The 14,767-nt window shown below is 43.5% G+C and overlaps 1 protein-coding gene across 3 annotated transcripts in view; it reads right to left on the reverse strand.

Moving 5' to 3' along the window:
* Window positions 1-14,767, reverse strand: part of cep78 (centrosomal protein 78) — a 134,841-nt gene that overhangs the window by 79,724 nt on the left and 40,350 nt on the right. For 2 of the 3 annotated variants that reach the window (XM_055633027.1, XM_055633028.1), the window contains exons 3-5: window positions 1,638-1,813; window positions 1,444-1,516; window positions 1,248-1,351 (exon numbers count right to left, since the gene is read on the reverse strand). In XM_055633027.1, the coding sequence (XP_055489002.1) occupies window positions 1,248-1,351; window positions 1,444-1,516; window positions 1,638-1,813 (353 nt within the window). Of the gene's footprint in view, window positions 1-1,247; window positions 1,352-1,443; window positions 1,517-1,637; window positions 1,814-14,767 lie in introns of those variants that run through there. The other variant, XM_055633029.1, reaches the window with a different exon arrangement.

Raw genomic sequence — 14,767 nt, forward strand, 5'->3', positions numbered from 1 at the left:
GGGAGTAGGGAGAGGAGTTATTGAGGGAGGGAGTGACTGAGGGTAGGGGAAAGCAAAGGGGGAGATGAGGGAGGGATTCAGGAGGGGAGGAGGAGAGGAGAAAGAAGAGGAGGGGGAGGGACTGCTGGGGATGAGGGGAAATGAACTGTGCCTGCGCAGTTGGGGGCTATGCGTGAGTGGTGGAATATTGCTTTGGGGGAACGGGTGAATGGTGGAATATTGCGTTGGGGAGCAGACCCAATGAGTCTGCACACAGTCTAGTATATAGAGACTAAAACTCTCATCTTGTTTGTTTGTACATATATTTGTTCCAGAAACTGCAAAAACGGTACACGATAGCGCTACAATTTTAGGCCCACCTTACTCACCACTGGGATGTGCAGTAGCCTCAGTCCCAAAGAGGGAGGGTGAAGAGGTGGGGGAGGGAGTGCTGGGGGATGAGGGGACTGGAGGAGGATAGGGGTAGGAAGAGGGACGGTGAGGTAATGGAGGAGCAGAGGGGGAAGAGAGAGGAAGGGGGAGGGAGTGAGGGGAGTAAGCAGGAGGGTTGGTGGAAGATGGGAAGAGGGAGGTTAATGGAGGAGGGGAATAGGGGACTGAAGAGGGAGAGTGAGATGCTTGCACATTGATCTTATATTTTATGCTATTGCCATTTTAAACGTTAAAAACGTCGCACTCGCACTCCCACTTGCGTTGGGACGGGGATCCACGCCCGCGCAGTTGGGGGAGGGTTGCTGGGCCCGCTATCTGCACATGCGCATTTGGGGGTTTGACTGGCGTCACAACGGCGATCTCTGGCGTCACAATGGGGACCCGTCAGCTGTGCTTGCGCAGTTGGGGGAGGCCCGACAGTGACGCAAAATGACGCCATCTCCCCACATGTGCACAGTGGGGCCCAGTATCCGCGCCTGCACAGTTGGGGCCTTTGCCGATTTTCAGATCGCCTTTTTTTTCGCATGTACTTGCCTGGCCTCACAACGGGGACCCAAACGGGTACGTTTCGTTCTATTTTACAAACGCCTCCACAGGCCCACTATTCACTTTATTAACTTTAATATAATTTCTGCATCAACGGCACAACTTTGAACGCAGCAGTCGCACCTGCTCAGTGCGGGTCCGTCAGCTGCGCATGCGCAGTTTGGTGGAATATTGCCTTGGGGGAACAGGACCCAATGGGTCCGCACTTGGTCTAGTGGATATTATACTGAAATAAAACAGGCATTGCATAAGAAAGAGATAAAACCTGCCTTAATAACTTTGGTAATGTGTTCTGCACCACACCATGTAAGATTGCAGCCTGTGAAGTTAATCGTCTTAATCGTTGCAGAATTCTTCAAGCTCTTACAAATTACTGAAAGACAGTTTTGCAAAATATAAATTCTTCAATGCAAACTAATGCAAAAAATCTAATGTTGGACAAATGCATCGTTCCAGAATACTTACTTTCCAGCCCTTCATCGCCTATCGGGCAATAAGCCAATGAAATGTTCTGCAGAGACTTTGTCCTGGATAAGCCCTATAAGAAATGGACATCATCGGCAAAGAAATGCAATTTAAAATTGTATACATAAACAAACTCACTAGCAAAACATATTTTTTGGCACATATTCATGTTACCTATGGTACACATTTCTCACCTTTGTTAATGTTGTGAGATCGCCATGCCTCAAAGGTAATCCTTGTAGCTCTAAGGATTTTAAAGCACTGGAAGCAATCAGACAGTCTCTAATTGATGCACAAAGTTGAAGTGTGCAGCCTTTTGAACGGATAGCTGGCATACGCTTTCTGATGTATTGTTTATGTCTCTCGCTCCCTTCAAAAAACAAATTTGAGAATATAAATTCCTAAAAGCACTTAAATTTAATCTGCAAAAATATTCTTCAATCTATGATGGTGTTCTTTAGTTTAATACGCACAATTGTTAAAATATTTTGACAATTTAAATTAATAGTATTTCACAATGTATTTCACAACGTACTGTAGCATACATGTCTCACACTGAATAGTCTTGCTGACCATCAAATCTTCAGAATTCTTCGGAGGTACGGAATACGGCAGCCATGATCATATTGAATGGCGGTGCAGGCTCGAAGGGCCGAATGGCCTACTCCTGCACCTAACTTCTATGTTTCGATGTTTCTATGAGTTGATGCTTTAGGGAAGAGCATTCTGTGCAGTGCAACAGAATGCACTATTTAAGGAAGTAAACTTGGATACTGAGAGGATTATTCTTTCCTCTCATCCCGACATGTGCTGTAGATACACGTATTCACTACTTTCCTTGACAGGTTTACTCTGCCCCAGGAAACCCCAGCAAGCAGTTTTATTTTAAGATTTCATTTATTGTCAATCAGTTAAGTCATCATTGGTCACCAATGCTAACCTCAAATTCCTGGTCCGAGGTCGCAAAGGGAGGTGCCGGGCTCGACACCATGGAGGGGGCGCCTGTCCTGTCTGTCCGAGAGCGCTGCTGCTCTCAAAGACTTCCCCTCCAATAGCCCATCTTCAGCTTGAGGCGGCTGTCTAATGTGGAATCTCCGACACTCAATGGAATCAATATAATTTCCCAGCCCGTTGTAGAACACAACAAAAAACCGCTTTTCACGGTGTACCTTGGTACACGTGAATCGACTAAACCGGTGGAGTAAAGCAATTGGAGGGCGACTTCACATTAACCCAAAGAACACTAGCGTTTTCCAATAGTCATACAGTGTGGAAACAAGCCTGACTCCAGCAGCTGTGGCCTTCGTCCCAACCTGCACACACATGCTATCTTCACGTCCCAGCTACACTAGTCCCATTTTGTTCAAAACTTCCCAGCCCATCTTCCTTGAGTGTCCAATAATCCACTCAAATCAATATAACTGTTTGGGAACAAACTAAAAGCTTTTCACATGGCAACTCAATAAACTACTTGATTCACATTATAGACATGTTCTCGTCAACCTGCCTTGACTTCCTAACCTAACACACATTTATCACTTCAAATAGCCCTGCCTGCTGTTCCCTCTCTCTCTTGAACATCCCCTCTCCAACTTCCCTGATTTTATAGCCCCAACCTCCTTGACTCTTACTGTCTCCGACTACTTCTCTCTCTCTCTGTCCCCACCGACTCCACTGACATCAGTCTGAAGGTCTCGACCTGAAACGTCACCCATTCCTTCTCTCCAGAGATGCTGCCTGTCCCGCTGAGTTACTCCAGCATTTTGTGTCTACCTTTGACTTCCTAGATTTAGATGAGTACATTTTGGCTTCAAGTTCATTTTTTTGTCTCCTCCTTTCCTTCTGTTCCTAGTATTTGTTATGAAGCCATTTCAATCAGCACCTAATTGTTTGAGAATCTTGATAAGGAGTAAGGATCAATTCAGAAGTCCTTACAGCAGAAAGGAATACTTTTCTCAAAAAATACTAATTATGAGCACAATAGAAGTACTTAGAATGAATATCCCAGAATACTTTCATCTAAATTAGGAATAATTCCAATACGTTATTCGATCATTTCTCTAAATTTATTCGTGATCTTTTTTTTCTTTTTTCTTTTTTTTTTTTTTAATTTATTTTTATTAGAAGCAATTGTACACGGATAAATCGCTCGGCATCTACAACTATACAATTATTGTACAGCTTCATTTGTTTCAAATTTTATCATAACAAACACACAGTAGACAGAGAACAAAAAACAACAATTAAAGAAACAAAAAAAAAAACAAATAAAAACAAAAACAAACAAATAAACCCAAGAACATATCAACAAACAATAAAAACAAACAAACAAACAAAAAATAAATAAATAAATAAATAAAATGAAATAAATAAAAATAAAATAAAACGAGTGGAGGGCAGCCAGAATATCAGTCAGAGTGCAAGATCAAAGTTCGCTCAGATTAAAGACATAGCACAGCAGCAAAATAAACAAATCAGACAGTTATGCCTCATCAAGCAATATCAAAAATGGTTTCCACACCTTCAAAAAATAATTTTGTGAATTCCCTTTGTTAAAACGAATCTGTTCCATCTTAGCAATAGAAAGCATTTCATTGAGCCACCTCTTGAAACATGGGGAGAGTGGAGACTTCCAATTCAGTAATATTATTTTTTTAGCTGCAACCATACCTGCTCTAAGAATCTGCTTCTGGTGGGAAGGAAGGGCCCTTGTATTGTCAGAGCAACCAAAAATAGCCAGATTACAATCAGGCGGAATATTTATTCGACATTGTTTGGAAAGACAGTTAAATATGTCACTCCAGAAATTACTTCATACTGGACAATGCCAGAATAAATGTGATAGTGATCCTTCTGCAGTACCACATCTGTCACACATGGAGGAAACCGATTCAAAAATCATGTTAAGTTTGGTTTTAGAATAATGTAGTCTATGCAAGACTTTAAATTGAATTAATCTGTATCTAGAACTAATAGAGCAACTCTGTATACCGGACAAACCTTCCTCCCACAGTTCATTTGACACAGGTGTGCCCAATTCTGCAGCCCAGGCCTCCCTGAGATGACGGGCTTCAAACTGGTGTCGTAAAGGCAGTGACAATGCGGGAGATCAAGTGTTTAGAGTCAGGCTGTGAGAGAAGTAGATTGTAAAGAATGTGACTTTTTGGTTTGACTATGAATTCTGGGATACGCTCCCGTACAAAATGCCTGACTTGAAGGTAGCGATAGAAGTGTTGTTGAGGAAGGCGATATTTAGTTTGGAGCTGAAAAAATGAGGCAAATTTATTATCTATGTAGAGATCATCAATACAACACAGCCCCTTCCCCCTCCAGTCCAGAAACACTATCCATCAGTGCCGGTTTGAACAAGTGATTGTGTACTATAGGGGTATACACTGAGCTATTTACCAATCCAAATAATTTTTTTATTTGATTCAGAATCCTTACGGAGTTTCTGAGAATGAAGTTATGACCAACAAATTTGTAGGGAAACTGTGCTCCGTAAAAGAGCAACACTGGGAGAGAGGTCTCTGAAACAAACATGGATTCAATTTCTAGCCAGAGTGGGGAAACATCAGACCGGTCATCATCAGGAAAGCCCCACAGCCAGAAAGTGAGAGCCCTCGCATTTGCAGCCCAGTAGTAATGCTTCAGTACCGGAAGGCCGAGGCCACCTCTGTCCACATTTTTCTGTAGGTGGGCTTTAGCAATGCGAGGGGGTTTGTCTGCCCAGACAAATGAGAGTATAACCGAATCCAGTTGTTTGAAAAAAGATAAAGGTAAGTAGACAGAAAGGTTTTGAAAAAGATACAAAAATCTTGGAAGTGAAACCATTTTGATAGCATTGATGCGGCCAATCATTGAGAGGGGAAGCAGCTTCCAGCACCTAATGCTAGCTTTTAATTTGTCTACCATGTCCAAAAAAATCAATTTAGGTAGGAGTTTGGGGTTTCTGGAAATCTTCAGTCCAAGATAGGTAAAGTGGGTGGTAACTAATTTAAATGGCAAAGATTTCAAGAAAGCAGGGCTCAAATTATTCGTCAAGGGCATGAATTCACTTTTATCCCAGTTAATTGTATATCCTGACAGTTTACTAAATGACTTAATGTAGTTCAGAAGGTTGGGAACTGACACTACCGGATCAGGAAAATAAATTAATACATCATCCGCATATAAATTCACTAGACTTTCAACATTACCAAATTTTACACCATGGATACCCGGGTGACCCCTGATTCCTATTGCAAGAGGTTCTAAAGCGATATCAAACAGCAGGGGAGAAATGGGATCACCCTGTCTCACACCGCGCTGCAGGTCAAAAGGTTGGGATTTTTCTGTGTTGGTCAGAATAGAAGATACTGGATTTGAATAAATTATTTTAATCCACTCTATAAAGTTCATGCCGCACCCAAACTGTTTAACGTCTCTAGCATATAGGGCCATTCGATCTGATCGAAAGCCTTCTGAGCATCGAGAGATAGGATGGCAGCTTGCGTATCCTTGTCATGAACCGAATATAATGTATTTAACAGCAGACGAGCATTACTAAATGAGAATCTACCCGGTATAAATCCAGTCTGATCAGGATGTACAATTTTTGAGATATGCTTACCCAATTTTGTGGCCAGGACTTTAGTTATCATCTTCTGGTCACAGTTTAGAAGAGCGATTGGTCTGTAACTTGCAGGGTCAGTCTCTGCTTTTCCCTTTTTTAGGAGCAAGCAAACATTAGCTTCATAGAGTGAGCTGGGGAGCCTCTTGTTTTTCACTGAATCATTCACCATTCTTAACATGAGAGGAACTATTTATCCATGAAACGCCTTATAGAATACGCTGCTGAAGCCATCTGGGCCTGTTGCTTTTCCAGAGGGAAATGCTCGGATAGCTTCCAGAAGGTCATCTACAGAAATCTGAGTGTCAATGTCATCTCTAGATGCTCCATCAAGTTGTGGAATATTTAGGTTAGTGAAAAAATTACAAAAATCTGTTTCAGTGGGCTTTACTTTACTGGAGTAAAGTTTTTTTATAAAAGTCCCTGAAGCAAGGATCAGTAACCAGTATTCCTGATTTTAATTTAATCCTATGAATAGCACGATTAGCTTGCTCACCTCTAAGTTGACTTGCTAATAATTTCTCTGGTTTATCACCGAGTTCAAAGTATTTCTGTGTGAGCTTTAGTAATTGGCTGCTAACACGTTTATTGAGGATAGTATTATATTCATATTTTAGTTTTAAGATCTTATTGTAGTCAGACTGTAAGAGAGAGGATCTATACATCTCTTCAAGCACTGGAAGCATCTTATCAATATCCCTAAGGCGACGATTAAGTTCTCTTTTTGTATATGATTCAAATGAAATAATATGGCCTCTCATCACAACCTTAAAGGCCTCCCATAAAGTGGAATCAGAGACTTCCCCATTATCATTTGTGGTAAGAAACTCATCTATACATGCAGTCATTTGGTCAATAAAAGAGTGATCATTAAGAAGAAGAGGGTTGAAGCGCCAGCTGTACTTTTGTTTGGACAGAATATCTTTAAATTGAAGTGACACCGGACTATGGTCAGAAATCAAAATATTATGATAGGTGGAATTTGTTATACTGGACAGTAATTCAGACGAAATCAAAAAAATAGTCAATCCTGGTGTAGGATTTGTGGACATGAGAATAGAAAAATAAATCTCTGTTAGTAGGATGCTGCAATCACCAAATGTCAACCATATTCCTAGTCTTAGTTAAACCATTTAAAGTTTGCACTGAGGCTATGGTAGGAGCCGGTTTTCTTGAGAGTCTGTCCAGGATTGGGTCTAAATAACAATTGAAGTCACCTCCAATAATGACATTAGGGCTAGAGGCTGGTATCATATCAAAAATGTTACGAAGAAAATCAGGATTATCTACATTTGGGGCATAGATATTAAGCATAGTTATTGGAAGTGAATTTATGTGACCTGAAATCATGAAGTATCTGCCATAAGGGTCTGCTTTCATAGAGTCAAGGCGAAATGTAATACTTTTACGAAAAAGAATAGCAACCCCTCTGGCCTTACGAGTAAAAGGCGCTTGGAAAACCTGAGAAATCCAGTTTGCTTTCAGTCTACCCTGTTCGTTTACACCAATGTGCGTTTCTTGAAGAAAAATTATGTCTGACTTCAATGATTTGAGATGTGAGAAAACGCGACCCCTTTTAATTACATGACCAAGACCCTTCACATTCCATGAGACTAAAGTTAAGTTGTTATTAATGCTGCTATGTGCAGTACTGTCAAGTACTGACATTATCCCTGAGACGAAGACGATCTGGCATTCCTCCAAAAAAACACAAAAGACAGTAAAAAACACATAAACACCACACATTGCGGTGCAAAACACCACACTCAAACAACCTCCTTAACATATTCCCTACCCACCCACAAAGTGCCTCCCCAACCGAAGCACGGGTGTCCCTCTAAGCCTGGGACCGCTAAACGCACGCAAGGTGACTACCTCCAAAAACAAAAAAAAAGTAGCTAGCTGAATAAAGCTACAAGAAGCTCCACCGCCAGCCACGGCTGAATTAAATAAAATAACATAAATTGACACTCATACAGACCAATTGAATTCTCTGAACTACAAAGAGTCACGTTGAAACATAATCAACTCTCTGAACACTCAGAGTGGCATCAAAGTTTTTAAGATATGTCTTTTAACTCCGTGTTCAGAAATGACGTTGCCTCACCCAGTGTAATGAAAACCTTGACGTGGCCCTCGTGTTTGATGCGGAGCTTTGCTGGAAAGAGGAGACTATGTTCCACCTTGAGCTCCCGCAGCTCGCCCAACACATCGCTGGATTTCCGTCATTGCCGCATCACATCTGGTGTGTAGTCCGGGAAGATAAGCACCTTATTGCCTTTATGCACCAGCTCTCGCGCCCTCCTTCTCCCGATAGAAATGGACCCGTGCGATAATGGCGCGGGGCCTGGCTCCCTCCGGGGGTGGCGGTCGCAGGGTCCGGTGTGCCCGGTCGATAATCACCTTGGACTGGAAGTTGTCATCTCCAAGAAGTTTCGGTATCAGAGCCTCGATGAATTCCGTCGGTTTACCCCCTTCCTCTAGCTCAGGTATGCCGATAATTTTAATATTATTGCGGCGTGACCGACCCTCGAGGTCCTTCACCTTGAGCTTGAGTGTACGCTGTTCTCATCCTTCAGGCCGGAGAATGACTTTTCCAGGGAGCTAATACAGCTTTCCTGCTCCTGCACCTGCTCCTCGATAGACTCTACCTTCTCCAACAGTTCCTTTTGGGAGCTTTGTACTGCCTGAAGAGTCTGCTCCAACTTATCAAACCTGTCATTAATGTGTTTGAGTATCTTGTCGGAGACCTTCTCCCAGATCAGCGGCAGATCATCGACGTCGTCACCACATGTAACTTGACCCGGAGCTCGACTGGGGGGGCTGCCGCTAGCATTGCTAGCATTAACATTAGCTGAAGCAAGTCGGAGCGACTCAGTGTCTTTAGATTTCTTGTGAGGCATGACGTCCCGAAAAATCAGTTAGCCGGACCCCTACTGTGTCAGGAAAGTTCCCGAGGCAGGTGAAAAAAAATGTGAGACTATAAAAATACCAAATACAAAGACTGACACGGAGGAGCCTCTGGAAGCACGTCTACTCCATGCGCTGCTCACTATGTTAATTGTTAAAAGTTTGTTAAGGGAGCCCCTTAGAATGCAAGATGACTTGCTCCCATTCTGAATTAGTAAGTTTTAAGATGATTGGCAAGGACAATGAGGAATCTGTAGTCTGCTATGGGTGGGGAATGAAATGCTTGATGAGGCAGGCAGTATGGTAGTTTGGGAATTAGTCAGTTCCTTATATCATTTACCCAGGGCAAACCTCTGCTGCTGATGTGGTGCAAGGTTCTCAATGCCTTCTTGCATACGTCCATTTTGCAGTCACGGACCAGTGATTTCCATGAATGAGTAGAAATACTGTACTTCAAGATGGCTTAGAATACATCATTGAATCTTGTTCTCTGCCTACCTGTTAATCTCTTGCAATGACAAAAGATGAACATAATTACTTTTCAGGAGGTTAGTATTATTAATATGTTACATATCCTGGTCATCTGGGCAAAATGAGTGTAATCAGGGCCAACATACTCGTTTTGGTTAACTTATCTGTGTATTTGGGAGGATTTTGTATTGTACAGAACAAAACATCCTTCCTTTGTAAAACTAAACATGATTACACTGCATTATCCAACCTGCATTATCCTTTAGTTCTCCACTACTGTTTAATGTGCAGATAATGAATAAATGGAAGCTCAATTTGGAAAATCCAAACCAGGGATTTAAAGCTTCCTGTTCAGACACTTCACTCATCCTCCAACTCCTCTATCATCTTATCTGTACTCTTTTTTCAGATGCAACTCTGTGGACAATGGAATTCTTGGGCTCCTTTGTCTTCAAGACAAAAGTTTTCACCACCCTGTGGAAGTGAGAAGGATGTAGAGAGGTGTCAGGGTGACTTAGACAATGGTGAGGCAAGGAAAGTCGGGAGAGGCATTGTGAGGGAAGTGCCTCATGAGAAAAGTGTGAGTTTTTGCCTCAAGAGTCTTCGACGAGGAGGCTAAGGAGAGGAGACTATGCCAAAAGTTGGAGAGGACGAGACGTGGTGAAGATATGATGGGTGAGCTGATTCAGTGTGAGGCTTGCAGGATGTGGGAGGTCAGTGACACTAATGGTGCCTCTGACTGCTACAACTATGGAAAATGTGTCCAGGTTCAGCTCCAGAAGGACCGTGTTGGGGCACTGGAGAAGCAACTGGACGAATTCAGGATCATCCGGGAAAACTAGAGTTTCCTGGACAGGACCTACAGCGAGATCGTTACACCAAAGATGCCCAAAGAGAGAAGGGAGGGGTGATCATGAGGAAGGGAAGGAAGCTTGCAGTGCAGAAGACCCCGGGGAATGTACCTCTTGAGAACATGTTCACTCTCTTGGAAGCTGTCGGGACAAAAGACACTGCCATTACGAGCGAGGGACAGGTCTGCGAAACTAAAGGTGACGATGAGGCAAAACCAAAGAGACAGACGTCAGGCAGAGCCATGGTAGTCGGGGACTCCATCATGGGAGGTACAGACAGGGGTTTCTGCGGCAACAGGTGGGAGTCAAAAATGGTGTGTTGCCTCCCTGGTGCCAGGAACGGGACGTCACGGACCGATTGCAGAACATCCTCAAGGGTGAAGGTGAGCAGCTGGAAGTGGTAGTGCATGTCGGCACAAATGACGTCGGGAAGAAGAGGAAAGACATTCAGCAGCATGACTTCTCTGAACTCGGAAGAAGGCTAAAAAGCAGGACCTCCGGGGTGGTTATCTTCGGTTTGCTTCCAGTCCTCGTGCTGGTGAGGGCAGGAACAGGGCGATAGAGGATCCGAATGTGCGGCTGAGGAGCTGGTGCGGGAAGCACGGAATTAGATTCTTCGACCACTGGAATTTTGGGGAAAGGGTCAATTGTACAAAAAGGACGGGTTGCACCTTAACAGGAGGGGGATCAGCATTCTGGCAGGCACGTTTGCCACTGTTACACAGGTGGGTTTAAACTAAATTGTGGGAGGGAGGAGATAAACTGGAGAAATAAGGATGGAGTTAAAGGGAAAGAGAGTATAAGAAAAGTTAAGAAAGACACCAGAATTAATGGGGCGGAACGCTCATGAAGGGATAGGAGTATGGCCAAGTGAAAGAAGAATCAATGTGAAGGGTGAGGGAATAATGGATTAAAAGTATTATATATGAATGAACGAAGTATAAGAAATAAAGTGGATGAGCTTGAGGCTCGGTTAGAAATCGGCAAGTATGATGTTGTGGGATTTACAGAGACATGGCTACAAGAGGACCAGGGCTGGGAACTGAATATCCAAGGGTATACGTCCTATCGAAAAGACAGATAGGTGGCCAGAGGGGGTGGGGTAGCTCTGTTGGTGAGGAATGAAATTCAGTCCCTTGCGAGGGGTGACAAATAATCAGGAGATGTAGAATCAGTATGGGTAGAGCTGAGGAATTGTAAGGGTAAAAATACCCTTATGGGAGTTACTACAGGCCCCCAAACAGTAGCCTGGATATAGGGTGCAAGATGAATCAAGAGTTAAAATTGGCATATCGCAAAGGTAATACTACACTTGTCATGGGAGATTTCAACATGCAGGTAGACTGGGAAAATCAGGTTGGTGCTGGACCCCAAGAAAGGGAGTTTGTAGAGTGCCTCCATGATGGATTCTTAGAGCAGCTTGTACTGGAGCCTACCAGGAAGAAGGCAATTCTGAATTTAGTGTTGTGTAATGAACCGGATTTGATAAGGGAACTCCAGATAAAGGGGCCATTAGGAGATAGTGACCATAATATGATAAGTTTTATCCACAATTTGAGAAGGAGAAGGGAAAATCGGAAGTTTCAGTATTACAGTTGAACAAAGGGGACTATGGAGCCATGCGGGAGGAGCTGGCTAAAGTTGACTGGAAAGATAATCTAGCACGGAGGACAGTGGAAAAACAATGGCAGGTATTTCAGGGAATAATACAGAAGTGCAGGATCGGTTCATTCCAAAGAGGAAGAAAGATTCGGGGGAGTAAGGGGCGACCGTGGTTGACAAAGGAAGTCAAGGGCAGTATAAAAATAAAAGAGAAGTATGATATAGCAAAGATGAGCGGGAAGCCAGAGGATTGGGAGACTTTTAAAGAGTACAGAAGATAACTAAGCAAGTAAATAAGTAGGTAAGTTTATTGACCAAGTATTCACATACAAGGAATTTGCTTTGGTGCTCCGCCCACAAGTAACAACATGACATACCGTGACAGTTACGAATGACTCAGAAAACACTAAACATTAATAATAATAAAACATCAATGATAAAACACCATTGATCAAGCATGTGAACCAACAAAATACCAGATCAAAGGGAGGCCCAGATTTTTGGCTGTTGAATAGAGCAACTACACGTGGATAAATACTGTTTTTATGTCTGGCTGTGGCAGCTTTGACAGTCCGGAGTCGCCTTCCAGAGGGAAGTGATTCAAAGAGTTTGTGGCCAGCGTGAGAGGGGTCAGAGATGATCTTGCCTGCTCGCTTCCTGGCCCTTGCAGTGTACAGTTCATCAATGGAGGGAAGGTTGCAGCCAATAATCTTCTCTGCTGATCGGACGATTCGCTGCAGCTTCCAGGTGTCATGCTTGGTGGCTGAGCCAAACCAGACCATGATGGAGAAGGTGAGAACAGACTACGATGGCCGTGTAGAATTGGACCATCATTGCCTGTGGAAGATTGTGCTTCCTCAGCTGCCACAGGAAGTGCATCCTCTGTTGTGCCTTTTTGACTGTGGAGTCAATGGTAGCCCCCCACTTAAGGTTCTTGGAGATGATGGTTCCCAGGAACTTAAAAGACTCCACAAATGTGACTGTGGTGTTGTTGATGGTGAGTGGGATGAGCGGAGGGGGAGCTCTCCTAAAGTCTACAATCAATTCCACTGACTTAAGATCTCTAGGTTGTTGCTACGGCACCAGGACGCCAGCTGTGACACATCCTGTCTGTCGGCAGATTCCTCCCCATCATGGATCAGTCCAATCAGGGTTGTGTCGTCCACAAACTTGAGAAGCTTGACAGAGGTGTCTGTGGAGGTGCAGTCGTTGGTGTAGAGAGAGGCAAGGAGAGGAGAGAGTACACAGCCTTGCGGTGCTCCTATGCTGAGTGTTTGCGGGTCCGAGATGTGCTTTCCCAGCCTCACATGCTGCTTCCTATCTGTCAGGAAGTTGGTGATCCACTGACAGAGGGGTTCAGGCACAGTCAACTACTACACTCCGTAGTAGCTCTGGCACAATGGTGTTGAATGCAGAGCTAAAAGCAACAAACAGGATCCTCGTATAGGTCCCCTGGCGGTCTAGGTGCTGTAGGATGAAGTGCAGGCCCAGGTTGACTGCATCATCCACAGATCTATTGGCCCGATATGCAAACTGTAAACTATAAAGGCAATACGGGGAGAAAAGATGAGGTACGAAGGTAAGCTAGCCAAGAACATAAAGGAGGATAGTAAAAGCTTCTTTAGGTATGTGAAGAGGAAATAAATAGTTAAGATCAAAGTTGGACCATTGAAGACTGAAAAAGGTGAATTTATTATGGGGAACAAGGAAATGGCAGACGAGTTGAACAAGTACTTTGGATCCGTCTTCACTAAGGAAGACACAAACAATTTCCCTGATGATCAAGTGGCCAGATAATCTAGGGTGAAGGAGGAACTGAAGGAAATTCACATTAGGCAGGAAATTGTATTGGGTAGACTGATGGGACTGAAGGCTGGTAAATCCCCAGGGCCTAATGGTCTGCATCCCAGGGTACTTAAGGAAGTGGCTCTAGAAATCATGGACGCATTGGTGATCATTTTCCAATGTTCTCTTGATTCAGGATCAGTTCCTGTGGATTGGAGGGTAGCTAATCTTATCCCACTTTTTAAGAAAGGCGGGAGAGAGAAAACAAGGAATTATAGACCACTTAGCCTGACATTGGTGGTGGGGAAGATGCTGGAGGCAATTATAAAAGATGAAATAGCGGCACATTTGGATAGCAGTAACAGGATCAGTCCAAAGGGGAAATCATGCTTGACTTATCTTCTGGAATTGCTTGATGATGTAACTAGGAAAAAGGACAAGAGGGAGCCAGTGGATGTAGTGTACCTGGACTTTCAGAAAGCATTTGATAAGGTCCTACATAGGAGATTAGTGGGGAAAATTAGACGACATGGTATTGGGGGTAGGGTACTGACATGGATAGAAAATTGGTCGGCAGACAGGAAACAAAGAGTAGGGATTAACGGGTCCCTTTCAGAACGGCAGGCAGTGACTAGTGGAGTACCGCAGGCTCGGTGCTGGGATTGCAGCTATTTACAATATGCATCAATGATTTAGATAAAGGGGTTCAAATTAACATTAGCAAATTTGCAGATGATACAAAGCTGGGTGGCAGTGTGAACTGTGAGGAGGATGCTATGGGGATGCAGGGTGACTTGGACAGGTTTGGTGAGTGGGCGGATGCATGGCAGATGCAGTTTAATGTGGATAAATGTGAGGTTATCCACTTTGGTGACAAAAATAGGGAGGCAGATTATTATCTGAATGGTGTCAGGTTGGGAAAAGGAGAAGTACGAAATTATCTGGGGGGTCCTTGTTCATCACTCATTGAAAGTAAGCATGCAGGTATAGCAGGCAATGAAAAAAGCGAATGGCTTGTTGGCCTTCATAACAAGAGGAGTTGAGTATAGGAGCAAAGAGTTTCTTCTGCAGTTGTACAAGACCCTAGTGAGAC

This window comes from Leucoraja erinacea, chromosome 3 (genome assembly GCF_028641065.1).
Source record: "Leucoraja erinacea ecotype New England chromosome 3, Leri_hhj_1, whole genome shotgun sequence".
NCBI classification, from domain to species: Eukaryota; Metazoa; Chordata; class Chondrichthyes; order Rajiformes; family Rajidae; genus Leucoraja; species Leucoraja erinaceus.